General features: G+C 44.5%; 1 protein-coding gene and 1 long non-coding RNA gene across 3 annotated transcripts in view; one reads left to right on the plus strand and one right to left on the minus strand.

Moving 5' to 3' along the window:
• Positions 1 to 27,983, minus strand: part of LOC127609032 (uncharacterized) — a 114,468-nt gene that overhangs the window by 13,765 nt on the left and 72,720 nt on the right. The window lies entirely within an intron of this gene.
• kcnj5 (potassium inwardly rectifying channel subfamily J member 5) lies at positions 1,580 to 27,384 on the plus strand. Of its 2 annotated transcripts, none has more exons than XM_052078531.1 (4): positions 1,580 to 1,731; positions 10,995 to 11,077; positions 11,819 to 12,692; positions 27,235 to 27,384. In XM_052078531.1, the coding sequence occupies exons 2-4, from the start codon at positions 11,015 to 11,017 to the stop codon at positions 27,276 to 27,278; spliced, it is 981 nt and encodes a 326-aa protein (XP_051934491.1). In that variant the 5' UTR covers positions 1,580 to 1,731; positions 10,995 to 11,014; the 3' UTR covers positions 27,279 to 27,384. The 2 variants fall into 2 exon arrangements, with proteins under 2 accessions (XP_051934491.1, XP_051934490.1); XM_052078530.1 differs by lacking the exon at positions 27,235 to 27,384 and adding an exon at positions 18,170 to 20,085.

Here is a 27,983-nt window from a genome sequence, read left to right on the forward strand (position 1 = left end):
CGGATCGCCGAGTTATCTAATTAATTAACTAGTTAATTCGAGGTCACAAGGGTTTATATGATGCAACACTTCTACTTATCATGAGGAATTCTGGGTCAAAATGACCTCGCGCGCTTTCAAGAGTACTTGACTCATCTCTGTTATGTTTCGGTCTGGTTACGTTTGATTTTGATTAGTCATGTGACCTTTTTTCGCCACCTGTTCTCGTTATCAGTGTTCCTCGTGTGTAACCAATTAGCTCCCTCAACCTTTTGTGTCGTGTCCAGGTGTTTCTCGTTGTCTCGTCACTTTGCTTGAATTTAGTTCCCTGAGTGTCTGTCAGTCTTTGCTTGGTCATTGTGAGCTGTGACTACGTGAGCATACGTGTGCTCCTGTCATGTTTTGTTTCCTGTTATAGTTTGGTTTGATACTTGTGATTTGCAACCATTTTTTGTGTGGTTTTTTTTTCCATTGTGCTCCTGTGAGTATTTTTTGTTACATACATTTTGGTGTTCTACAACTGCCATCGTGCAAAGCAAAACGTGACGTTCACCTTTAATAATAATAATAATAATAATTCATTCATTCATTCATCTTCCGAGCCGCTTGATCCTCACTAGGGTCACGGGGGGTGCTGGAGCCTATCCCAGCTGTCTTCGGGCAGTAGGCGGGGGACACCCTGAATCGGTTGCCAGCCAATCGCAGGGCACACAGAAACGAACAACCATTCGCACTCACACTCACACCTAGGGACAATTTAGAGTGTTCAATCAGCCTGCCACGCATGTTTTTGGAATGTGGGAGGAAACCGGAGCACCCGGAGAAAACCCACGCAGGCCCGGGGAGAACATGCAAACTCCACACAGGGAGGCCGGAGCTGGAATCGAACCCGGTACCTCTGCACTGTGAAGCCGACGTGCTAACCACTGGACTACCGGGCCGCCTAATAATAATAATAATACATTTTATTTGTGGGCGCCTTTCTAGAAACTCAAGGACACCTTACAACAAGCAGTTAAAATCGCGAGTATAATGTTAAAAACAACATCAAATAAGAAAAAAAATAAATACAACAAAAATAAACAAATAAATAAAATAATGGCTTTATGGTCTGAGTGAATAGGCTTGTCGAAACAGATGTGTTTCTATTCAGTAAATGCTTCCTCTGTCTTTCCTTTCCTCCGTTTTTTTTTTTTCCAAAGACGATTTTCTCTTCTCGCATCTCATTCAAACCCCGGAGGCATTTTCTGGCAAGTGATTACAGCACACTCCTCCTCACCGTGGCACTGCCTCGTCTTCATTGTCAACGCGAAATACACAAACGCATCCTTTCCTAACCTCCGTCTGCAAAACTGTTATTTTGGATTTTCACCGAGACGTAACGCGAGCGCACGTGGAAATAGGTGAAGGACGAATCCTGAAGGGAAAATCGGTTTCATGTGTGCACGGAAGGGACAAGAGAGAAGCAATCAAGACACCGGGAGCAGAGCTACATCCCGTTGTCTTGTCCTCTCTCTCTTTCATTCTGCCTCTGCCTCTATCTCTCCCCCACCCATGCCTCTCTGCCTGAGACACAGAGCCCTCGCTCACACTTGATACAGAGCTGTGAGGAGCAGAAGGAACAGGGTGGCGGTGGAGGAGAGCCAGAAACCGGAGGAGGGGAACAAAAAAAAAAAGGACTGCACAGTTTGGGGGAGTGGAGTAGTTTGTGAGATGCCTCGAAGAGACAGCTACACCCACAAAGACCTGAAGGTAAGCCCGCTACAAATGGCCGATGAGATCAGTCGCACTCTATTGGTGGATGGCATCAGATTTTGCATGACGACTTCCATTGCACATCGGCCATCGTCCCCACACGGAGTCGCTTGCCTGGTGAAAAGTGTTCGCCGAGGGATAAAACGGTGTCGTTTGGAATCGAACAAGAGTAGAGAGAGGAATTAAAGTGGCACTTATGGATGAAAGCCAGAAACCATCTGACACCTCGAAAGGAGAAGAAAAAGTGTTGATGGGCAAAGTGCCTCCTCCATCAGCGCGCGATGGAATCGCATCATCACATCTTGCTCTCCTCGTTTTTTATCGCCGGTGTGACTGCGGCGTTTTTTGTACATCCGCCAGCGGCGTGCATCTGCGTGCCCTCGTGGTTGGCGGGGGCAGGGGGGGGGGTGGTGATAGTTGCTCTCTGTGACACAAAACCAGAGAGAGAGAGTCGATCGTCAAGCACCTCGTGCGCCGGGTGCCGCCGTACAGTTGCACTGAGTGCAATGCAGGAGCGTGAACGTGCATCTGCGCAACCGTAAGCGCTCGAGGAGGAGGAGAGCGAAGAGACCACAGCCAAACGGCATGTTTTCGCTTCTAGCTATTCGACTGGAGATAAAGCGGCGGATGCGGGGGTAGTGATCATCTGCTGGCTGCGTCCTTATGAATATTGTAGGCTACGCCGAAGCATTGTCTGCAAATCATGTTTATTGATTGCCTGGGAACGAGTACCTCGAACACACACACACACACACACGACTCGGTACTCTCTTGAACATACATCCGGAAAGTAGTTGCTGTAAAACTTTTATGGCAATGGGTTGAGTGGCCATATTAATCAAGTACAGCCCCCCCTCCCCCGCCAGAGCCCGCCCGCTATTGTCTCATCGGGGAATTTAAAGCCAGGCGTCTCGGCAATGTGCCGAATCAATCATCACTTTTTTTTCTCTCTCCTTTGGGAATTACATTTTTTTTTTAAAACTTGAAAAGTGAGGCGTCGCTGTTCTCTTCGTTAATAGAGGAAAGTCAGGGAAAGTTCCAAGAGCCTGATTTCTAAATAGAGCGACAAAGCATTCGACACGTATCTCAAGCATCTTTAATGAGCCTGCGCACAGTTGCTTGTGCCATCACGGACTATTTCAAGTGCACTGCGGGGGGGTGAACAGCAAAGATGTAATGTTTTCTGATAGGGGGCCTTTTGACCTTATTCTCGGCACATCATTGCAAGCTGCAACCCTCAGCGCTCCACTCCTGCTAGGCTGTTCTTCCTAAGAAACGGGGAAACGAGATCTGGTTCTTTTGGAGACGCTCCAAAATCACTGCGAATTAAGTGCGTCTGTTGATAAAGCCACTGTTGGGTGTCTCAAGGGGGCGGCCCGGTAGTCCAGTGGTTAGCACGTCGGCTTCACAGTGCAGAGGTGCCGGGTTCGATTCCAGCTCCGGCCTCCCTGTGTGGAGTTTGCATGTTCTCCCCGGGCCTGCGTGGGTTTTCTCCGGGTGCTCCGGTTTCCTCCCAAATTCCAAAAACATGCGTGGCAGGCTGATTGAACACTCTAAATTGTCCCTAGGTATGAGTCTGAGTGCGAATGGTTGTTCGTTTCTGTGTGCCCTGCGATTGGCTGGGAACCGATTCAGGGTGTCCCCCGCCTACTGCCCAAAGACAGCAGGGATGGGCTCCAGCACCCCCCGCGACCCAGCCATGCATGGATATCAGGAGCTTATTCAGGAATAAGGACAGTCTAATGAAGTACCCTCCATAAATCTGTGCGTGAGACCCATTTGTAGTCGTTAATACAGTCACTTTGTGTTTATTTATCCACGGTATCTCATACATGTCATGCCCCAATCAATTGGCGGGTGGGTGAGCCATCGACGCAAAACCAGTGAACAGCTCACTCCAAATGCAATTGTTCACAGACAGACTTTACCGTGGTTCACTTCCGAGAGCATTTTGAAGTCAGAGCAGATCGACAACGTTTACAACAGCACCGTCTGTCAGACAAATGCAGAGAAAAAGAAAGTTCCCTGCACAGAATTCAATCTGATGGTCCGTTTTGTGGGGATAGCATGTTGAATGAAAATAGACTCTGATTGACTTTTTTTTTTTAATGGTACCCGCTGAATTGTGATCGCTCCACAATGTTAGGTGTATCTACGTCTATTGTGCAAATAGCTCATTTATTTTGTCCGATTGGTCTTTTCTCTTGTATTTCACTTTTAACAGTACGTGACCACGGAGAACGTTCCGAAGTCGAAATCATTTATGAACTGGACTACGACCGAGTTGCCATTCGATGGTGACAGTGTCTCTGTATTGATTTTGAAGAAGAACGATCGAGAATTCAAATTCGGTAGCTGAATATGAATGCAACCTTGGCACTTGATGTCGAGTGAATATATTAAACAGTCTAAAATTGCTTCTACAATTCGATAATCCTATCGAAAAAAAAACCACTCATAAATCAACCGATGCAAATTCACCTGCACCTACGGCTCCAAGCCTCAACATTTATCGTACAGCTGATTTGCCAACGGCCTCCCGGAGCTTATATATATTTGCTTTGGTACAGAGCAGCATGTGCGAAGCATCCTTTACCTTTTGATTTGATATTTCCGCTATGGCCTCTTTGCTTTCCTTATTTTATTTATTTTTTAACTTTACACACACGCACTGGAGATACACACACATCAGTGCATTTTGCTGGCTCGGGGGAATTGCAAAATACTCCAGTGAATAGAAATGGGTTCAGGTCACCTTTCATATTGCCGTTACTCATCCATGCAGCAATATTCATGTTCTTCAAGGGTCACGTGCAAGGAAGTAGTGAAAAGTGGTTACGCTCAAGATTGTAGTCAGCACTTGATTCGCTTTTATACATTGAGGTACTCAATAGTGACACATTTACAGGATCAAATGTAGGTACCCTTAGTACCCAACCAATGCGATACACCAATGCTGGGGGGGCCGATGAGGCATTACGACAGTTTTTACGTAAATGTGAATCACCCAGAAAAAGTATTCACCCGTTCGGCGATCGCTCACTATGCTGATTTTTGCCTTGGACTATTGCGAAGGATTGTTAAAAGCCGACAAGAGCGAACGTCTATGGATTGGTTGTTTACAAAACGCCAGGCAAAAACCACTTCTGAAAGAGAACATGAACTAAAGAGGGCAAAAAAAAACCGATGGGGACGCAGTTAAAAGTTCTATGACCATCATTTTTATTCTCTACTCTGTTCTTTGTTGTTTACATTATGCACAACTCTCATTTATGGTGTAATAATCGAATTGTAACATGTATTTGTTGCATATTTTGATGCATTTTTATGGTTTAGAAAACATTATGTCTGAATTATGGGGGGGGGGGTGTCTTGGAACAGATTAGGGCATTGACATGGAAAACGCGTCTCTACTTACAAAATGTTCTACTGTAGAAATTTCTTCCGGAACCAATTAATTTCGTAAGTAGAGGTACCTCTGTATTATGATTGAGTCTACTGGTTCCAATCCAGTTTGTGATCATTTTAAGTTGCTGCGCTGTTGTTTTGCTTGATTGTTTGTTTGTTTATTGAACATAAAACATATACAGTAATAATTTGACAGAAAGGGCGGCCCGGTAGTCCAGTGGTTAGCACGTCAGCTTCACAGTGCAGAGGTACCGGGTTCGATTCCAGCTCCGGCCTCCCTGTGTGGAGTTTGCATGTTCTCCCCGGGCCTGCGTGGGTTTTCTCCGGGTGCTCCGGTTTCCTCCCGCATTCCAAAAACATGTGTGGCAGGCTGATTGAACACTCTAAATTGTCCCTAGGTGTGAGTGTGAGCGTGGATGGTTGTTCGTCTCTGTGTGCCCTGCGATCGGCTGGCAACCGATTCAGGGTGTCCCCCGCCTACTGCCCGAAGACAGCTGAGATAGGCTCCAGCACCCCCCGCGACCCTAGTGAGGATCAAGTGGCTCGGAAGATGAATGAATGAATGGATGAATGAATTTGACAGAAAATAAGGTAGATAAAAAAGTAAAAAGAAAGAAATCAGTCTTCATTCAACACAGTTATTATGTTCAAGGGAGTAGGATGAAGTAAAAAACTTATCTAGTCCTACCCCGTTATGCGTTTATATCTACTAAATCATTTTTATATCAATCAGAAAAGAAAAAAGTAAGAAGAAGTCTCCATTAAGGCTCATACTTTACCCTTAACGTGATATTTTTACAACTTTTGGTTTGAATTGTGTTGAATTGACAACAGCATGTTTCTGTTGTTGACGCTGTACGTTAGCATGTTTCTGACAGGGGCGTCTCCATACGAGTGAACTGAGAAGTTTCCAAATGCTGACCATGTCAAACGGGCGCGAACAGAGCCCTTTGCGGTGATACGCAGTGAAAAGTGGCTAACCACGTTGAAGGAGAGTCTTAATAAATGGCTTTTATACTGATCTGCTAGCAGCAGGTTAGCGTATGAAATACACCTGGAAGATTTAGCGCCGAGGCCGACGAGGCTCGGGCTACCTTTATCTGACTCGGATGTTTGAATAGTGGCGGACTCTTTGTCTAATTCAGGAGTATTCTCTTCTTCGAGACAGACAGACAATAGCAGAGACGCTTCGGATGTCTATCTGATCAACATTCAGGTTGCGCCAGTTGAGCTGAACCCGGTTGAGGATTCCTGCATTCACGCAGCGTCTGCATGGCTACATTTCTAATTACGGATGTTTGGAAGTGTCCTCTCGTGTTCTGGAATATAAAACACTTCCTCAATAATTGGGCACACGCGGAGATGCCAGATTATTGTAGAACGAGGACAAATCACCATCACTAATAAAAGGTGTCTCCTGATGCAAATCGGACATACTTTTAAAGCAAAATAAAAGGCTGCTAATCACTGCAGTGTCATCAAGACGTGGGAAGAGAGCACATACAGTTCTTTCTACACATAAGGATTTCTTGCTTTTTTTTTCCCCCTCTTGTACAGGGTTTATGTAATCATCGAGTGAGCGTGAGCATCTTCTGCCCCGGGGAAATACATTCCCATACATTTGGAGCTCATTAGCACAGATGAAAGGAAGAAATCGAGGATGGCTAACACATCTATCGATCTATCCGTGGAAACTTGTGAGCTCATTCATCATCATTCATTCATTTCTCACCAAAACATCAACAACAACGCACGGTCGGACAGAAGAATGAAAGCGTTGTCATAGAGTTCCCTTCAAATGATTAAAGATCAATTCATGTGGAAACCGTGTCACCTGTTCAAGCAGCTCAACCTTTTTTCGAACTGAGATCTACCTTTCAAGCAGCCGACCTCCCGCGATTGACCAGTTCAGTGTCAACATCGCAATTCCACACACCTTTTGCCTTGGATCACAGGAAGTGTCTTACATCAGCAGCATATCAGAATCGTTTGAGGTTTTGAAGAGAGTTGCGCATCGACTCCTGGAGGTGTTGCGCTTTGAAACCATCTGAGTTTTGAACAACACTGACAACACACTCTTACCTTTTGCGGGTGAGAGTCACACACCAAAGACTGTTGGACAACTCTTACTGACTTCATTCATTCATCTTCCAAGCCGCTTAATCCTCACTAGGGTCGCGGGGGGTGCTGGAGCCTATCCCAGCTGTCTTCGGGCAGTAGGCGGGGGACACCCTGAATCGGTTGCCAGCCAATCACAGGGCACACAGAGACGAACAACCATCCACGCTCACACTCACACCCAGGGACAATTTAGAGTGTTCAATCAGCCTGCCACGCGTGTTTTTGGAATTTGGGAGGAAACCGGAGCACCCGGAGAAAACCCACGCAGGCCCGGGGAGAACATGCAAACTCCACACAGGGAGGCCGGAGCTGGAATTGAACCCGGTACCTCTGCACTGTGAAGCCGACGTGCTAACCACTGGACTACCGGGCCGCCCCTCTTACTGACTTGAATATATGAAAGGTGTCGGTGTTATGTTTCTGTCTGGTTACGTTTGGTTTTGATTCCACATGTGTCCTTTTATCGCCACCTGTTCTTGTTATCAGTGTTCCTTGTGTGTAACCAATTAGCTCCCTCAACCCTTTGTGTCTTGTCCTGGTGTTTCTCGTTGTGTCTTGTCCAGGTATTTCTCGTTGTCTCGTCACTTAGCTTGAATTTAGTTCCTTGAGTGTCTGTCAGTCTTTGCTGGGTCATTGTGAGCTGTGACTATGTGAGCATACATTTTGGTCAATCCACCCTGCTCCTCCCTGCCTTTTGGGGTCCTACAACCACCATCACGCAAAACGTGACAGTCGAGACATTAAGGTAGAGAGTGACTGATGGATGCAAAGAGAGAGAGAGAGAGAGTTTGACATATCATTAGGGAAATTGTTCTCCAGTCAGTGTGAGAGGGACATCTCAATGTGTCACTCCGGAGAAGGTCATCCATGAGAAGGGTAAAACTTGATACACTCTGCTCGCTATCGGACATAATGGGAAAATCGGGAGGGAGGGTTGGTGTGAAGTTTGTCTACGCCAGTCTATGAACGTATCAGTGTTCGTCCGGCCTGGAGCCAAAATTGCTGGGGGGACGTTTTTAGTCATTTGACCTGCCCGACTTCCAAGTGTCACAAGTGAACAAAGATAGGGATGAAGTCCTTGCTATTTTACGGGTCCGTCAAGGCCAGGAACATAATCCTGACACTACCAGTGGCAATAATTCCACTGCCGTTACTTCAAGGAAAGCAGCCTCCATGACTACGATCCAGGAACACAAGATAAGCTTTGGCATTCACTTGTGGTATCTTTAAGTGATGTGCAGATCGATACTGAAAGATCACGACCTGCGAGACCAGATTTTCATGCTCTAAAATGAATACTCAAATCAAAATACTGGTAGCTTTGATGCGTGAGTCATTGGAGGAGAATATATTATTATAAATAGGAACACATTAGAAAGTAAGCCATTGCGATCTTGTCTGAATGATATGCGCTTGGTGGGAGCTACTGGTACCTCTCCCCGGCTTTCAGGTTTACTTGCACAAAGTATCGGTATTGGATCAGTATCACCGATACGACCTTGAATTGGACTCGTAGTTTGTTAAGAAAGGAAATTGGTGGTCCAGTTGGTTACTACACTTGTTTCACTTCTTTTATTCTTTCTTGTTTGCCAGGGTTTTTACAACAACAACAAAAAATTCTGCGACAACCGTGAAATACATTATCTTAAAGTAGACAGATGAGCAACCAGTAATGCTGCATTCTGAACAGCGAGAAGTAATATTGCTGACTTTGCGACCTAATACTGCTATTTGTAACCATGCCATGCTTAGTGGCAGTCCGGTATGAAAGCACTAAAATATGTATGAGTTCCGTTGCATTTAGGATTCAAACTAACAGTTGGTAGTGTTGCCACAAGCGTGTCCATCTTATAGTGATATATAAAGCCAGTGCTTTAAAACAACACTGCAGGGATTGATCTCCACTATACAGCCATCTTGCCTCGGTGTCACTGCAGAAACAGTACAATGGGGACTGGAACTACATTACCAGCTGGCCGTTCTTTTTATATGGACTAAAACGCGAGTGCGCTGGAAATGCTGTGCTGATTTATTTGTGGACTTTCGAGGTGGACATCATCTTGAGCAGTGTCGCACAGGTCGACTGGATATCACGTCCGCCGCACAGTGCAGACGTGCAGGCTTCGATTCCGGCTGCGGCCTACCTGTGTGGAGTTTGCATCTACTCCCCGTGCCTGCGTGGGTTTTCTCCGGGTACTCCGGTTTCCTCCCTCCTCAGAAACACACATGGCAGGTTCATGGAACACTCTAAATTGTCCCTGGGTGTAACTGTGAGCACAAATGGTTGTCCGTCTATGTGTGCCCTGCGAGTGGATGGCAACCAGTTCAGGGTGTACCTCACCTGCTGCCTGAAGACAGCTGGGGTAGGCTGTAACACACCCGCGCGACCCTCGTGAGGATAAGCGGATTCGAAAATGGATGGATGTTCTTCATCTCAAAGCAAGCTCTCTGCTTTACAGGTGCCCACTAAATGAACGCAAAGTAAAAAGTAATGTTTGAATTTATCATAACAGCTTCTATATCATTGTTGATGGTGCGCTCGATTGTACGGAGTTGAATAAAGTCAGTGTCAGGACAACATCGCAATTGCCGAAAACCGTGGTCTCAAATAGCAGTCGATCTCTTGTGGGGCATTCTCTGACCTTGCTCATTGAGTTGTGGTCATTTTCAGATGTGGTCTACTTAAAGGTGCGGCAAGTTTTTGAAAATACATTCGTAGGCGAGCTCATTTTGCTCATGACCATGTCTTTGACTTGACTGCTGTTGATGTGGCATAGCTTACCATTCCTTCCTGTTACTTTGAAACACTACAGATATAATACTCATGTTATCAACACAAGCACCATTGAGCGAAAGCATCCAGTCACTCTCCTGGTAACAAGATACATGTCTGTTACCCTCTTAAACCACCCAGATAAAACACCTCTCAATCAGGACTGCCGAGTCTACCGTGAGCCGCAATCGACGGTACCGTTGACTTTTTTTGTACAAGCCCAGGATTCACAGACCTTCATGGAGCCAAGCTAAATTCATGGGAGAAGCAAAAAACAATGACTCTGAGAAACCAAATCATTTTCATATATTCCGTGAGAAGCTTTGTGTGTTTTCCACACACGCTGTCTGCCCCCCTCCCTGCTCAGATGCCTGTCACGTCACACTGCCATTTGCTTTGGACATTCAAAGTCAACACTACATTCCTATGTGGGCCTGATTTGTGATGTGTTCCTCTCACTTTTACTGTCCCGCCTGCTTTTCTGGTCAGTGAAATTGATTGATGCTAGCGAGTGACGACAAGGAAATGTCACATGCCATTAGATCATGAATCAGCCAGACTATGTCATTTAGCCGTATTTCTTTGAGCACCGTTGATTACAGAGCGCCGGCAATCCTTTGCTCCTTTGGTAAATTAACACGCATTGATTTTCAAACAACACCCAGGGCTCTCTAAATTAATTGCTTTGTGTAGCTTGAAAGGTTTAGCAGGATTACTACAAAAAACAGGGCTTCTCAGATGAGCGACTGTTATGTCCTGACAACTTTACCCAATGGACAAACACACAGCTGCAACTGTTCCCTTACATAAATGACCATAATTTTTTTTTAAATAACCTCGTTTACGAGGTGAAAGATGAGAGACAAACCTTGCTGGTTTTTGGCTTTAATGCTAAGGACTAATAAAGTGCAACTCCTTGTCTGGGCTCTAACGGCGACATTTTTCCTATGTGCTGTAGGTGTTGAGCTTCAGTTGAGGATGGCGGGAGATTCCAGAATCCTCATGGACCACAACATGGAGATAGGTGTCACGCCTGCACAGGTAAAACTAAAGAGACAAACCAATTCATGCAATGCAAAGTAGATTCATCACGTCAGAGAGAAGAGAGTATCAAGAGAGATGAGCAAGAAGAGAGAAAAAAAAAATCAAAATGATGCAAGATCTAGACTAACTTGAAAGTTGGTCGTCTTCATGAGAGAGCATGGAAATGGAGAACTCTTGGTTAAGGGTGCAATCAGTATCTTTGGGAAAGCTGGAGGATGCACGCTTGCCAGGATCCCAGGTGTGAAGTGAGAGGACATTGGCGCAAGAGAGTGAGGCAGAGAGAAGCAATGGAGCCAGATCGTTCATTGGAATTGGGCCAACAAAGAGCCAACGACCTTGGGTTTTGTTTTTTTGTTCTCCCCCTTACTCCCTGTATATACTGATCTACTATATCAACGCCATTCATGATTTAGTCAAGGCAAGTCACACTCCGCCCACACTCTGTGTGGGTTTTCTTCGGGTATTCTGGTTTCCTCTCACATTCCCAAAAACATGCCTGGTAGGTTTGTGTGAATGGTTGTTTCTGGATGTGTGCCTTGCAATTAAATGACTGCCTCTGGTTCAAAGGTCAGCTGGCACATGCCCAACCCTGGTGAGGATACGCAAAATTAAATATTGTTCATCCTTTGCTACACGATAGGATCTTTCCAGAAAATGTTAAAGTCCTCGATGGTTTATTGAAAAGTAGGGAAACGCTCTCTCTTTCTCTGACATTGCCTCTTTATCTCCTCTCTGTAGGTGAAGAAGCTTCCTAAGCACTTACGGGAGGCCCAGATATCAACCGAGCGAACACACTTGATATCCGACCCCTCCAAGAAGCCACGTCAACGCTATGTGCAAAAGGACGGCAAATGTAACGTTCATCATGGAAACGTGCAAGAGACCTACCGTTACCTCAGTGACTTGTTCACCACGCTCGTCGACCTCCGCTGGCGTCTCAGTCTCTTTATTTTCACACTCGTCTATGTCGTCAACTGGCTTTTCTTTGGCTTCCTGTGGTGGCTGATCGCGCTCATCCGCGGGGATCTGTTGCATGCGGATGAGGAGGGCTGGACCCCTTGCGTGGAGAACCTCAACAGTTTTGTCTCCGCTTTCCTCTTCTCCATTGAAACTGAGACCACCATCGGGTACGGCTATCGGGTCATCACGGAAAAATGCCCAGAAGGTATCATACTGCTTTTGGTGCAGGCCATCCTGGGTTCCATTGTGAACGCCATGATGGTTGGCTGCATGTTTGTCAAGATCTCACAGCCAAAGAACCGCGCCGAGACCCTCATGTTCTCGCACAACGCCGTCATATCGGTGCGAGACAACAAGATGTGCCTGATGTTTCGGGTGGGGGACCTGAGGAATTCTCACATTGTGGAGGCCTCCATCCGAGCAAAGCTTATCCGCTCGCAGCAGACCAAGGAGGGGGAGTTCATCCCGCTCAACCAAACTGACATCAACATCGGCTTCGACACGGGAGATGATCGCCTCTTCCTGGTGTCGCCGCTCATCATCTCGCACGAGATCAACGAAAAGAGCCCCTTCTGGGAGATGTCCATGGCACAAATGGAGAAGGAGGAATTTGAGATCGTGGTCATCCTCGAGGGCATGGTGGAGGCCACAGGTATGAAACAGATAATGGGAGGCTTGTGATCAATTCCTCCACGGATACTCACCAAATACGGTTTTAGAAATAATATTGTAATGGACGGATCTTGAGAAACGATAGCTTGTGGTCTAGAGCGGTAATCCTAAACCACCAGTACATGACCCGGTCCACAGATGTTGGGGACCGACCGCACAGATAGAGAGGAAAAAAAATAAACATATTTTTGTTGATGTTATTTATGCCCACCGATGTACGCAAGTAGCCCCACCGTTCTTGGCGATTGATTTCTGATTGGGAATACAGGTTAACCCTCCACCTCGTCAATAAATGGTTGCCAGTCCGCCAACAATCTGGATGAACATGAACTGGCACGAGTGGGCGGTATACGAAATGGAATTCAATATGCGCGTATTTCTCGAAACTGACCCGGTTCGACAGAGGAGCTGGTGTTTATATATTCGACAGCAACATTTTAAAGTAAATGTCACGAAAGGATAAGAATCTCCCATACCATCTTAGACGTGAAGATACAGCCACCCGCGGCTCCACTGTTGCTACTTCAAGGTTTGCTTTGATATTTTTACTGCAAAATGAGAGACGTTTGGCAACCCGCACTGATGTTTGTTTGGTTTGAGTAAATGCCAAGCCCTTCAAAACTGCTTCAGGCCGGTTTATTCTTAAAAGACAGACGACACCGGGTATTTCGGTAAATTTCCAAAAATCCTCCTATTTCAATTTCAGGATTTATGATATTTTACTGAAAAACTGTCAAAATTGTCTCTGGATAGCCTCAACCCCACTTCCCTAACTCTTAAAATCATCTTGAACGTGTGAAAAATGCCTCATAGCTAGCTGTTAAGCGTCTTCTTTAATGAGCTTTCCGTCTCTTTTAGCTGAAGCGGGAATTCTAATTTGCACAAACCCTTTTTTTGCCCACTCTTCGATGCGTACATTTATTTAGAAAAATGTACAGTATAACACGTGCCGGCACTGAGAATAGTGAGATCCATCATTGGCCTTAATAAATGAGACACACTGTTTAATTGGGACGGTTTACACTCCTGGATAAGCATGAACAAAGCACAACACTCCCTGGTGCGATCAGGCAGCGCTTTGCTTGCATCGGAACATTTCTGCTCTATTTCACATTTGATTTTTATATTTATTTTCTATCCCAAAGCACCAGTAGTCATCATGCTTCCTTATCACACCGCTGGATACTTGACTCCGGCATTAAATCACCTCCTCGCTTCGCTAGCACAAGCCGCTGCGGCGTTCAGGTGTTAGTGTCATCACTGTCCTTCTCCTCCGGGCAAGTGGCCAATCTGACTATTGCCTGTAGCTCAACCAACCCCCCTCCACGCACAATGTCCCCTTGAGACTCTTAGAAGTGGTTGCAAGCTTAAACCCGAGAAATGCAAGTTAGCTTAGTTCGATGATTTGTCATCGCGTGCCGGTAGCATTCGTGACAGTCCTCAGAGTCAAACAGGAGTTTGGTTTCCAATGACAGAAAGCAAACCCAGAGCTGTGCCACTGAGTCACCAATACTTAATCCCGGTGACACCGTACAACTCTATTGACAAAGCAGTGATGAGAGGTTGCCGGTTCTTTATGATGTAACGGGAGAGCACGCGCGTCAGGGACCATGTGGGCATCGCCCCCAAGCAAGTGACGTACTACCGAACCAGGAAAGAATTGTTGCTCACCTGGCGCCAGTTTTTGCAAGGTCTAAGCTGCGACTAAAGCAATAATTGTTCATTGCAAAGCTTGTTGGCACGCTGTTGCCAACCAAAACAGCAGCACGTTATCAAAGCATGTAAAACGACTTTCGGATGAATTCAAGTATGAAATCTGATACTGCAACAGTTTCAAGGGTGAATCGAAAACACACAAAATTTTATCACCCCAGTCTGCCCAAGTCCACAAGGTCCACTTGAGATCAATTGCTATGTAATGTCAACATTGATTCACGTTAACCCACGACGTGTTTTTGTCCAAATAAAAACAGACGAGCCGCCCCCCCAACCATCTGCAACTAGGTAAATAAACAACTCCAGCCATAATTCGCAGCATTACAGTCATTAAAAGAAGCACTTAAAAGACATTGTCTTTTCATGTCATTTCCATACTGTAAATATCATGATGATGTTAAATATGTCAAGACAATTGCGCCAACCGACGTGTGTTAACATCCACTTGCACGTAATGACTCCGGATGAGTGTCGACAGCAGAACAGTGCACTCATAACCTCTAAAGCGTCTGTTTGTTATCGATATATTCTGGTAGTTGTTTTGGCAACTTCAAAGTCAGCTGAGCAAACATCTTCGTGAGTATGCTGCAGTTATTAGAGTTTCGGTGTCAGCGAGGCCCCGTCGTGTGTGTGTGTGTGTGTGTGTGTGTGTGTGTCCGTGTTGCCGACAACAAACCTTGTTGTCATTGTAGAACCGTCCCTGACGAGAGTTCATGACAGTTTTGTCATCTTTTATCCATTGTAATATTGATATGCCAAATAAGAGGTGTTTTGTGCAACACAGTATCGTTTGTTTTCCGAATGGCACGGCAGATCTTGTCAATATTGCGAGCTACTCGTGCTTTTTCTGATGCATTCACGTCTGAATATTTCTATTTTTCACCATGCTATCCGTAAAAGTTACACTACAATTATCTGGTACCTAATTCAGGTATGCAACTGCACTACTTTTTCATTGGTCGGTTTATATAATATATATATATAATATATATGTAGGCGGCCCGGTAGTCCGGTGGTTAGCACGTCGGCTTCACAGTGCAGAGGTACCGGATTTGATTCCAGCTCCGGCCTCCCTGTGTGGAGTTTACATGTTCTCCCCGGGCCTGCGTGGGTTTTCTCCGGGTGCTCCGGTTTCCTCCCACATTCCAAAAACATGCATGGCAGGCTGATTGAACACTCTAAATTGTCCCTAGGTGTGAGTGTGAGTGCGAATGGTTGGCCGTTTCTGTGTGCCCTGCGATTGGCTGCCAACCGATTCAGGGTGTCCCCCGCCTACTGCCCGAAGACAGCTGGGATAGGCTCCAGCACCCCCCGCGACCCTAGTGAGGATCAAGCGGCCTCGGAAGATGAATGAATGAATGAATGAATATATATGTACTGTATATGTAAACCGACCAATGAAAATATTTACATATATATATATATATATATACATATATATATACATATATATATATGTAACCCGACCAATGAAAAAGTAGGGTTGCATATTAATTCAGTACCAGCTAATTCTGAACCAAGTCTGAAAAGACATATAAAAACGTCTTTGGGAATGAATGAGTTCAGATATCTATCAAACTTTCCACCAAACGCAAACACATACACTACTTTGGACTAATTTGGCATCATTCAATGTGTGCATAAGACCAACGACACATTCAAAAGGGCCTTAACACCAGGATGGGTCTGCAGCCAAAGGATAAGATGAGATAAGATAAGATATCCTTTATTTGTCCCACACTGGGGAAATTTACAGTCTACAGCAGCAAAATTGCATCAAATAGTCAGCTCGGTCAGAACATGACATGACCAAGATTGGAAAGCCTTGCGGGGAGCATATCCCCAGCGTAGTCAGAAATAAACACAAGGACAAATAATTCCACGAGTAACAAAGCTTAGTCAGCTTGAGAATTTAGTGTCGATGGGAAGCCTCGAGGGGAAACAACAAAGGAACGGACGAGCAGGGAAACAAGTACGCGTACATAACCTTGGCTGTCCAAACATTTAACGTGATAACACGAATTATCACGGGGACTTGATATGTAGGCAATGTTGGTAATTAGCCTTGACCTCTTGACAATGATTTCATAGCATACGATGCACAAGAAGCAGGAGGCAGCTCACCTCAATGGAACAGCCTTAATTCTGGAATGAAGCTCTCTTTTATGTGTCGATCTTTCTTTCTGGGTTGAAAGGTCTGCCTTGAAGGGGTGCTTCTACGCGTGAATTCTTGATGGAGGCGGATAACTGTAATGTGGTTCAATTATTGTTCTTCTTGCTTTCACCACTGTGACCTTAAACAGTATTTAATAGACAGCGATGCAGCGGCAGTTCCAAAGACTTCACACCTCAGCACAATTTCGAGTGTTCAATCAGCCTGCCGTGCATGTTTTTGGAATGTGGGAGGAAGGCCAGGATCGAACCCACCACCTCTGCACTGTGAGATCGACGCGCTAAGCACTCAGCCGCCGGGCCGCTTCTGGATGAAATAAGAAACCATAAAAATACACATTCCTCCTCCAGTTAAGACAAGCAACATTTTCATATAAAAACAAACAAAGGCTGACTTTCATGTCACCGAAAAAAAAGGCAAATATTTGGCAAGTTAACAATAAAAACTAGGCCGTCACTATCCAGATGGAATGAAAAAAGAAACTGAATCAAGTGTTCTTCTATTTTTAATCCAATCGAAATCACGCTTTGTGTCACAGGCAGAAAGAGAGTCAGAAAATTAGGTGCAATGTAATTGGTTGAAAGAATTAATCTACGGCGGCCCTGTGGTCCAGTGGTTAGGCCATCAACCTCGCAATGCAGACGTGCAGGGTTCGATTCCAGCTCTGGCCTTCCTGTGTGGAGTTTGCATGTTCTCGTGCCTGCGTGGGTTTTCTCCGGGTACTCCGGTTTCCTCCCACATTCCAAAGACATGCATGACAGGCTTATTGGACACTCCAAATCGTCGCTCTGTGTGAATATGAGCGTGGATGGTTGTTCGTCTCCGTGTGCCTTGCCCTGATTGGCTGGCAACCGGTTCAGGGTGTCCCCCGCCTACTGCCCAAAGACAGCTGCGATTGGCTCCAGCACCCCCCCCCCCCCCGACCCTTGTGAGGATAAAGCGGTTCAGAAAATGGATGGAATGGATGGATGGATGGATTAATCCACTGACAACACGTTCACCTCTCGAGGAATCAAATTTAAGATCACAATAGCCAGCCCGCAAATTTGGGTTGGATACCGTCTATTTGGTGCTCTTTCCTTTGTGTGGAGCATAAATTCCAAGCAGCTCGGGAAAGATGGAGTAGGTTTAAAATTCTCAAAAAGACCACCGACAGGGTCAACATACTCTAAGTGCAGTGGATCACATGCTCATAAAGCCGAGTGGGTTATTTGGATAGTTTTAATAAAACTGCTTCAGGGCAGTGACAAATCCAGTATTTGCTACCTTTCACAACTGGTAATTTTGCCGACAGAAATCTGCAAGATTCTGTACGTATTTTAAATATTTAATACGTACAGAATTGCTACGGCTGTTGGTTTGATGGATGCCGTGGAGGAGCGGAGGTTTCGGTATGCAGTTACAGTATCGGCGTGAAAAATTGACTGACGTCTCTCTCCCCTTTTCTTGTCATCTGTCTGTGTGTTTGTTTTTCTGTCTGCTTTGGTTGTTTGTCTCTGTTTCTCTGTGTTCATACCTTTAATTTGTATGTGTGTGTGTGTGGATACGCCTGCCTGGATCCGGATTAGGGATGACGTGTCAAGCCAGGAGTTCCTATCTGGACACAGAAGTGCTTTGGGGTTACCGCTTTACACCGGTTCTCTCTCTGGAGAAGGGCTTCTATGAGGTCGATTACAACAACTTCCACGACGTCTATGAGACCAACACCCCCGCGTGCAGCGCCAAGGAAATGGCGGCGAAGCTTCGGGATGGGCCGCTATTGCCGCAGCTGTCACTGCTGAGCCCCGAACCAAAAATGCATACTTTTGGCCTGTCTGACTTGGACCCACTTAGCCAGGATGAAGACAAGGAGGAAAGAGAATCAGGAGGTGACAAAGGAGAGACTAACGGCTCGGCGGCTGCTTTGGAGGAGACTCCCTTTGCTGACGGACTTCCTGGCTGATTAGCCATCAGACAAAAAGAAAAAACTCAACCGGAGAGGATTGGACATTATGATATTTAATTTAGTCAATGGCCATCTTGTCGCATTGCAAAGCTTCGAGACACTGAACCATGCAATACTCCTTTTCTCGTACTAGAGCATCAATCTATAGAACGGATTGCTTTTTAGACATGTACTGTAAGCACCAACGCACATCTATATCGTCACATAAAAGTTGGTTTTAACTGATTGTCTTTTTATAATCTTATCATGATACCCGCCGACCACAATGCCAGCTAACAATAGCAGGGTACACACAAAGACGACATGACAAGACAAGATAGCATTGTATCGTTCAAATGGTGTGAGGTGTACTCGGAACACAGCACACCACACAGTTGATCTGTCCTCCGACAATCAGAGTCTTGTCCCCCCAAAAACACGTGAGCAAACGACATAGAAGCCGGTTTGACCTGTGAGAGGCAGAAATCCGCAAGTGGGTATCCAGACTGCTGCGGGTGAAAAAAAGCAAGGCTGCCTGTAAGAATTTCTTGCCACAACTTCTTTGTCATTTCTTTTTGCGGTAAGATTTGGATAACACTCAACTCAATGAGCTGACTCTCTGATCCTGAAGTCCTCTCACTGTGAGCTTTGCATCTGTTACCATTGCCGTTCGTTTCTTTTCATATGCTCATGTGATGACTGGCAATCGTTTCGCGACGCCGAACGATCCCAGAGCTCCATGTCCTGTCGACAATATTCTAAGATGAATATTGAACATAATGCGTTTTGTCGGCTCTAACCGGGGAAGGTAAAGGATGACTGGACAGGATAATCATCGCACATCAGTTGATGGGGTCTTTTGCCGGCTTTGGTTGGAACGGGGAGAATCAGGATCAGACTCAGGATTATCTTTATGTGTGTGCCCTGCTCGACTTGTACGAGATATGTCTGAGGAAGTTGAGCTGATACCAGTAGACGAGACAGATTGCACTAGGCTCCTTATGGAGAGAGCTGTTTTAGCTAATAGATATGCTAGTCTCTTCGCTCGGATGGCATACGGTCTGTATGTGCTACTTACTTGTCGGAAGATATACAATGCGATCCAAATGCAACCTGTACTCAACCAATATGCAGTTTTCGTTTGTGTAGCTTCACATCCGTGTGACATTGAGTTTTTTGCCCGAAAGGAATCCAGCTTGCACCACATTCTATGCTTATTTTCGGGGTAATTAGCTGTAGCAGAGGCTGGTGCAGGATGATGCGATTGAGTGGCGGACTGACTTGAAGTAAGATCCCCCCCCACCACCCCCGACTATTGTGAAGTGTCATTTCATCAAAAGCAGGAGTAAATACGAAATGGGCAACGGTTAACATGCTTTTAGAAATTGACAAAAACCTCGGCATTGTGTTACAGAAGCCAAGCCAATATGCAACGACTCATATTGTGGTGAAGACCGCATAAAATGAGACCCATGTCAAGACTAAAACTGTCTTTGAGGACATGGAACGAAGAAAACCAAGACAGCGTATATTAAATTCTTAAGAAATCTATCAAATCTGGAATTGATTTGCGCTCAATTACTGCAGGTGTGGATGTGAGTGGGAATGCTTGTAAGTCTGTGTTGTCGACCATTTGGAGTCATGAACCCACAGTTACCAGTGGCCCTGATAAGCCGTGGAAAACAGCTCGACGGATAGTCATTTCAGCAGCTGAAATTCAGCTAAGAAAACAAAATACCGGTTCAGTATCAAATCACGGTCGTTAATTTCAAAAACAAATCAGACAATGCTCGGCTGAAGCACTCCTGTTGCTGCAGTTTTGGTCTTGACAATTAATCCACTGACCTATTTTCTCCAGTTTGATACCTGACTCAGCTCAAATGCAATCAATGACCATCTTGAAATAATCGCGTATTACACAGTACTGTGCAAAAGTCTTAGTTCACTCCTGGTTTTATGTATTGGGGTGGGGGGCGGGGTTCTTGCATTCATATTTAGAAAAACTATCATTGATAGGGACCGTGGAATAAGCCATATCATTTCGGTGGATGATCAAAACAAAATTGAAGGTTCGGTAATTTATGGTATCACTGGTACTATGCATCCCTGTTAAAAAAAATCACAAACAAATTGGCACTGCCCATCTTTTTGTCATCCTCCCCAAAAAATATGAAATCGTTTGTTACCTGAAAAACAGACAGACTGTCTTCACCTCTTCACAGTCATGACCTTGACTGAGTGACATTCAAGTCACATTTAGCCATCGTATGATTACTCAAACAACAAAGCTATTGGTGACCTTGACTTTTGCGTAGTAAACCGAATATTTTGATGACGGTAGGTTTGATGAGGGCGATTAAATTACCCAACAGGCTACTACTGCTGGTTGATGCATGCGGGTTCTTCGTGGAAGTGGCTCTTGATTTTTATAGCAACTGCTTTTCCAACCCTCCCTCCATAAAAGAAACAATCCCATGTGTGTTTATGGAATATTTATTCATAAGGGACTCTACCTGCATAAACACTTGCCTACAGCGACGACGGGAAAAGCTTCCCTGTCTAATCGCCATCATTTGGGGTGTTTCATTATGATTCCCACTGGTCCTCACCATATTACTTGAAGGGTTCTTCATCGTTCTCCATTTTCAGGTTTGCCAAACTGTCCTTTGTCTTCTGTTTAATGGCCCTTGTTTGGAAGCAGACACGTGTTTCTGATCGGGCCATGGCGGACAGTACTCAATTTGAATTGCATGAGGTGACCCCTATATCCTCAACTTCTAAGTATCAAATACATTTTAACACAGCTCAAGATACAGGGTATTTTCTAGGCACGTAAAATGTCTGCAATATAAATGACATTTCAATATCCAACTGTCATTGATTAAATTATAGATCCCTAATCGTTTTCGAATGCTCAATTTTCCTTTTTCGAGGATGCTTCAATGTGTTTATTTTCACTGCATCTGACTGTGTATCCCATTTTCCAAATGATAGGTTTGTTGTTAGAGAGCCGTCATCTTTCCTCGCAGGAATGTCATCTGTTTTGTTCTCATGGGAATAAACATAATACAGCCATAAGAACGGAACATGTTCTTGGGAATGTGTTCACGCATGAACGAGCAGGGGCAACATGATTTGCATGTGATTTATTTCCTGCGCAGACACGATCCTAAAAAAGGAACAGAAATGACCTTTGTGTAGAAGAGTGTGACAAAGCATTTTGCTGGAACAAATTGACAAAGCTGCGGTTGCAATACATAAATACATGAAAATTGGATTAGCTGCATATGGCATGATAATACAAGTTTAAATTATCAGTACAGCACATCTTGTGCAGTGAAGCCCAAGGCTAAATCCTGTTCGTTGCATTTAGGTAACCCTTGTGAGATAAGCTCCACTATCAGCGAGCTAGCATGATCCAAGTCAAAGTCCTATGTATACAAAGCGCTAGGCTAATGGTGCTAAACACCGCTTAAGAGAAGCCACACTTTGCGCAGTCACATGACACTGAAACAGTCTGAGTGAACGTACTTGAACACGACCAAAGCATGCATTAAATAAGTCTCATGATTACTGTAAATCACAGTAGATATTTTTCTCCTCTTCTCATTGTATTTCTTTTAGAAAAGGTGTCAGAAATGCATCAGAAAAAAAGCGAAGCACATGTAGCAGGTTGATCATTGGATGCAGGCTCAAATCCAGGAACATGCAGTCAGGGTAGGCAGTTGAGGCTGTGCCTCCCCTGCCATCATGACAGGAAAAAGAAACTAAGTAATGAAATAACACAAGTATTAATAGTTGTCCTCTGGACTATGATTTTGGTGTTAATTCTGTATTTCCTGCTTAAATAAACAGAGTATCCTTTGGAGATGAGAGGTGAGGCACGGACAGCCAATATCACATAAATCCAAAGGGAAAACGCTTGCCTTGAGTCAGCCAGTACCTGTGCCTCTAGGAAGGTGGCGATAGTGAGCAGCCTGATAGCCTGCCACCAGCCTGGTCACACTGAACTCTGACCCGTGCGCAAACAGTAAACAAGTGCTGTGCGAAAACACTAGCTGCCATTTTTCGCCCTGAAAATGGAGGATTTCATTTCCAAACTCAGAAATTTTGCAAAGCTGGACTTTCAAAAAAAAGCGGGAAATCATAAATACTGGAAATCCGACGCTAGAACTACCAGGTTTGAAGCTCCTCGTTCTTTTCAAATGCAATGGTATACACGTAAAGACTGGCTTTGTGGCTGTGCTATTAACAAAAACATACCAAAAAGAAAAAAAAAACATCTTTTCTGCTTTCCCTGCCTTTTATTCTCAATGCGTGAGTGTGCGGACGCATACAGGATTTTGTTACTTGAAAAACCAAAAAGCCTTGACAAACATGAACGATCAGTGCCTCCCTAACCCTCACTGTACGTCACTGCTCAAATCAAATAATGTCGAGTGAGGTGACACAGAATGGAATCCGACAGTCATTATCACGGCTCAGTCCGAATTGATGGGACGCAGCAGTTTTCAAAATTACAATTTTAGATTAGTTCCATTGTATATCAATTATTTGTGACCGACACACAGAAAAGGGGATGACACTTCAGCTGCAACATTTTCTGAAAACTAACAGTCTGATGGATTCTCAAGGATTACATAGGAAATACAAATACATAGGATCTCTGAGTCATCTTTGTGCTTGACGGGCAAATACAAAAAAGTACTATTGCCTAGCGACAGGAAACACAAGAAACTCTATGCAAGGCAGATTAAACCAGCACTCTACAGTAGTAACAACAGGAACATGATGTTCGATTCAAAACGGAAGGTGTGCAGGATTCAGGGGCCAAATTCACAGAATCCCTGCAGTGTCCTGTCAAGGCTATTCCTATCGGGCTATTAAATTTGGGAGCCCAGAATTTCAGTGCCTGATTAAAAATTGAATAATGTACGATGATGAATAAATCCATGCTTTGAATGGAGATTTGAGATTTGTGTGTGTGTGTGGGCAAGAGAGAAAGACAGAGAGAGACTTGAGCACCCAGAGCAAGTCTGGTGTAAAACGCAGTTTAACTGTTCATATGGGCGGAGTTTTCTTTTGGTATTATGATGAAGTCGGTTGTGCAAGTGATGTGAGCAATTGGAAGCTTCCTTGCACACACGGCTGTATGTCTGTGTATGAGCCCCTTACCCCAATAGTTGTGTCGTGTGGTCAGGGCGGTTCTACTAGAATGATAATCATTTTTACATTGTCATAAACCGGGGATACAATTTCCTGACATTAACAACCAAACACTAAATTTGAGTCTTTGGTTGAGAACGTTAACGACAACTGATTTCTTACACGATGCCGCTCTTCTACCACATCTTCAATGCAAGATAGAGCGAAATTTAGCATCCTTATGTTTTTGCCAAGTCATATGCCATTAAGAGTCCTCTGTGAGTTCCCTTGAAAGGATGATCTCTGCACTGACTGTAACAAAACGCCTTGGGAATCCAGTGATTGTGATTATACAAAAAAAAAAATTGCAAGTACAGGTATTAAGTCTGCAGACACAGCCAGCCAGTCTCTTCACAAATTATGAAACGCACTGAACACAGATCAAACAGTGTCTGAAATAGAGAGAGGGTCGCAAGTAAAAAAGCTTCACAGGGCCGATAAACCATTGCCTGATCATGGCTGCAAAAGAGATATCGCCTTTGATCACGATTTCTAGAGTGCTTCTCTCCCAAATTTCAGTTGCTGGGAAGTGCACATGAAAGCAAAATCCTTTCCAAACTCAGCGATTTGCCAAAAGGCTGCTCGAGACCAAGAGGACTTTTTCCCTTTGATGAATCTCAATTCTGCAGCTCAAGAGTATAATTTCACTCTCTGACAACATCAAGTGGACACAAGAGTTGCTTTCATGTTGATTTTCACGATGAGTCTTTGCATTCACCAGAATGTTGTTAAAACTTGTGAATGACATCTTTCTAATGAGTATCTCCGAAGACCACCATAAAAAGGATTTTCTACACTACAAGGCAATTCGGAGTATAAGGCGCACCTTCATTGAATGGCCTATTTTGAAACCATTTTCATCTATAGGGCACACCGCATTATCAGGCACGTAGAATAGAAACTACAATATTTGCTGCGATTGCGTTATGCATCCACTAGATGGAGCTATGCCAAAGTGAATACAATACAAGACAGCTTCATTTATATAGAGCCTTCACAACTGCTGCAGCTAGGACAAAGTGCTTTACAGAGCATTTTTAAAATACTACATCCAAGAAATCAGAAAATGGATCCATATGCGAGGAACATCGGATTAAAAAATTGCATTGTCATAGCTAATATTATCGGTCCAAAACATTGCTAAACCAAACCCGACGGACTTCACACAGCCCATATTTAAGAAACGAGCATTACTCGCTGCATCGGTAAGGGTTTCATAACCGAGTTAGGCTACCCATTTGCTGCCAATTTGCTTTGTCCAACCCAGGTGCTGCCCTTTTTTATGGCCGGCCATGGTACATTTTCTTCTCCAAATGTATGACAAAGGCCATTCTTTATACATCTCCTGTTGCGATAGCTGGCAAAGCTCCCGTATTAGACTGACTGTCAAGCTAAATAAACAAGCTGCCATGGCTGCGAGTCATGGGCAGGCAGCGTGTTGCTAATAGGCATTTGAGGAGCAACCACCACATTAGCATCTATCAGGTCCAAAATGTCATCTCTATTGATGTCACTGATTGTTTGAAGATTTGTTTTGTAGCTATCTCAGCAGCTTTTCACAATGCGAACCCTTCAAAGCTCGACTACGCTTTGTTTTTCAAGGTTCTTGAACAACTAGCATGCACAACAGGACGTGTGCTCAAAAAGTGTATTAGATATGCACGGTGTGTCTCACTCATCTCCTGTGTGAGATTTGATTAACTGTATCAATTTAAGCTCTCTGTCTTTGTAGGTGGATAACAGAATAGCTTTTAAATTTAATTCAGGCTACACGAAGAGAGCCATTGTAAAGCCAAATAAATATATACACTTGGCCAGCCACAAAACAGTATTATGACCACTCTGACAAATTGACATGAAACACAAGAGATGTACATTAAATGAATATGCCTGTTTGGTTACCAGCCATTCGTGTTTTTTATCTAAACAGTGCAGTAACATGCCTTGTCTGGTAAAAAACAAGCAATGCTTTTGAACTTGTGTGTTCTGTTTGATCTGACGTGAGAGCCTTTGAAATGCGGAGGAGAAAGTGGGCAAGGATGTGCAAGATCTCATCAATGATAGAGATAAATCAATATAGTTCCACACAAGCTCCAAAAGCTTCATTCAGGACTGGACCATGTGACAAATTCGCCCCCAAATACACACACACACACACACACACACACACACGCACATGCACACACAAATTTGCACCCCCTTAAAATTTTTTAGAATTGCCTCCATTACTTGCAGAAACTAACCCCCTAACTCAAACCCTCAACCCTAACCCCTTAACCACTGACCCTAGCCTCTAACATTAACCCCAAACTCCTAACCCTAACCATAACCCTAACCCCTTACCCTAACCTCCTAACCCTTACCTCTACCACAAACCCCTACACCTAAACCCTAACCCCTAACACTAACCTTAACCCCCAACCCTAACCCCTAGCCCTAACATTATCCCATAACCCTAATTATCTTCTGAGTTGAAACGGCACACATGAGGTGTGTGTGTGTGTTTTGAAACAAATTAGTCATCCTCAGGTATGTGAGGGCCGGACAGCACTTTTCCCGATTCTAGTGTTGTTTTGGTGCGTGGGAAAGAGAGGTGATGCTTTTACACCCACTCTTTTCTCTTTCACTTGTCGCGGTGACTTGATGGGTTTATTGCCCCAACTGGTTCACATTCTAATTTCAGAAGGCAAGAAAGCCAACCACGATACATTGCAAAACAACAACACACTACAACTCTAATATTAGTAGTAGAATGTCAACAGGAAGGAGGTTTGGAGCAATTATTACAGTTCCTAAAGGCTTGGAATCCCTAGATGAAGAGATTTGGTTGTGCTGTCTCGATCCCTGAAAAACTGATATTGTAGACGTGATGAAACAAAGACACAAAACTTTTCTTAATAAGTGTTTCACGTCATTGTGCTATGATATGTTCTATTAGTGTAAAACTCGATTTTAAAAAATGTGTTGGTAATTATTTTGGGTGACGGGTGTACTGGAGCCTTCTCAAGGGTACACACTGGACGGGTCAGCAACCAATCACAGAGCATGTACGGGTATAAACAAACAACAGAGGGACGGGGGTCGCACTGTAGAAATGGATGTATTTATGGCACTCGTGCCCGATGCTCATTCGACTGAACTCGAGAGACTTATTTTCACCCTACTATATCTTCTATAGACGCTCCTACACAGTCATGCATTGCTACGCACAGACGACAGAATTTCAGGCAGCTAGCGTGCGCACTCCAAGCGCAGATGGCAATTAATATTCAGTATTCAGGGCAGATGTGACGAGACTGTGATTAAATCTATTGACGGCTTGAAGCCTGTTAGAAGATATTCATAAATACAGTTAAAAGGTTCAGGGTTGAAAGTGTGGGGGAAAAAATTAGCAGCTCATAGTCAGGAAAATACAGTAACCTTGGAGAACTTTTAGGGAACTATTTGCGACGTGACGTATTGCGATTTTTTTTCACGCCCTGGAAGAATGTTTTTTTCTTCCAGGGCGATGGTCTCCGTTGGGCCCTGGCATTTACAAGCATCTGTGACCTGCTTTGCTTCAGCTCTTCATGCAAAAAAGGGAGCAACCCTTTATGAGTTGACTATAATCGGATCAGGAACACGGCGCAACACACACAGGTTCACGTGTATGCACAGTCAGCCAATCCAGGCCCGCCGCCTGCCTGGAACAGTGTGTCGTACTCTCTTTATGCAAACCGCAGTATACCGTTGAGTCTCTGCGACTTTTTGGGGAGGAAGTCCCAGCAGATTTGTGCATCTTCAACACATGCTTCCTCTTCACTGCATGTCCTGCCTCCAGCCAAGCTTGTTTTGCCTGTGACCTTTCAACACAATCCCCTGGCATCCCTGCAGCCTGCAGTCATTTGCAGTTTGCTCCGTCGCAAGTAGCATGGTAAACGTTTCCAAATGGCCTCGTAAACCGCAACCACGGGCACATCGGCGTCACATTCATAAGTTCGTTTTACAACATGCCGGCGTCGTCACAATTATTATATTTTTAAAGTGGAGCAGCTAACATTACTTCAACGCCCGTTTCCGTGGATCCATTTGTTTGCCCTTCAGTTTGGGATGACGGGCTATATTTAGACGAAAGAAGTATGCTAATGAGGTTCTGGAAGGCATATCTGACAGCTTCTAACACACATGCTGCCAAGTCCGTCATCTTTACCCCCAATTCTTTGTTTTGTCCCCCTCACATTACCGTGATTTCATTGTAGAAATACTAAAATGGT

Source organism: Hippocampus zosterae, chromosome 10 (genome assembly GCF_025434085.1).
Source record: "Hippocampus zosterae strain Florida chromosome 10, ASM2543408v3, whole genome shotgun sequence".
NCBI classification, from domain to species: Eukaryota; Metazoa; Chordata; class Actinopteri; order Syngnathiformes; family Syngnathidae; genus Hippocampus; species Hippocampus zosterae.

Bases quoted from the DNA above. Each gene is read 5' to 3' on its own strand.
- kcnj5 (XM_052078530.1), top strand. From the start codon at position 11,015: ATGGCGGGAGATTCCAGAATCCTCATGGACCACAACATGGAGATAGGT. The intron at 11,078-11,818 runs GTAAAACTAAAG...TCCTCTCTGTAG, and splicing joins TAGGTGTCACGCCTGCACAG to GTGAAGAAGCTTCCTAAGCA. The intron at 12,693-18,169 runs GTATGAAACAGA...GATCCGGATTAG, and splicing joins GGGCATGGTGGAGGCCACAG to GGATGACGTGTCAAGCCAGG.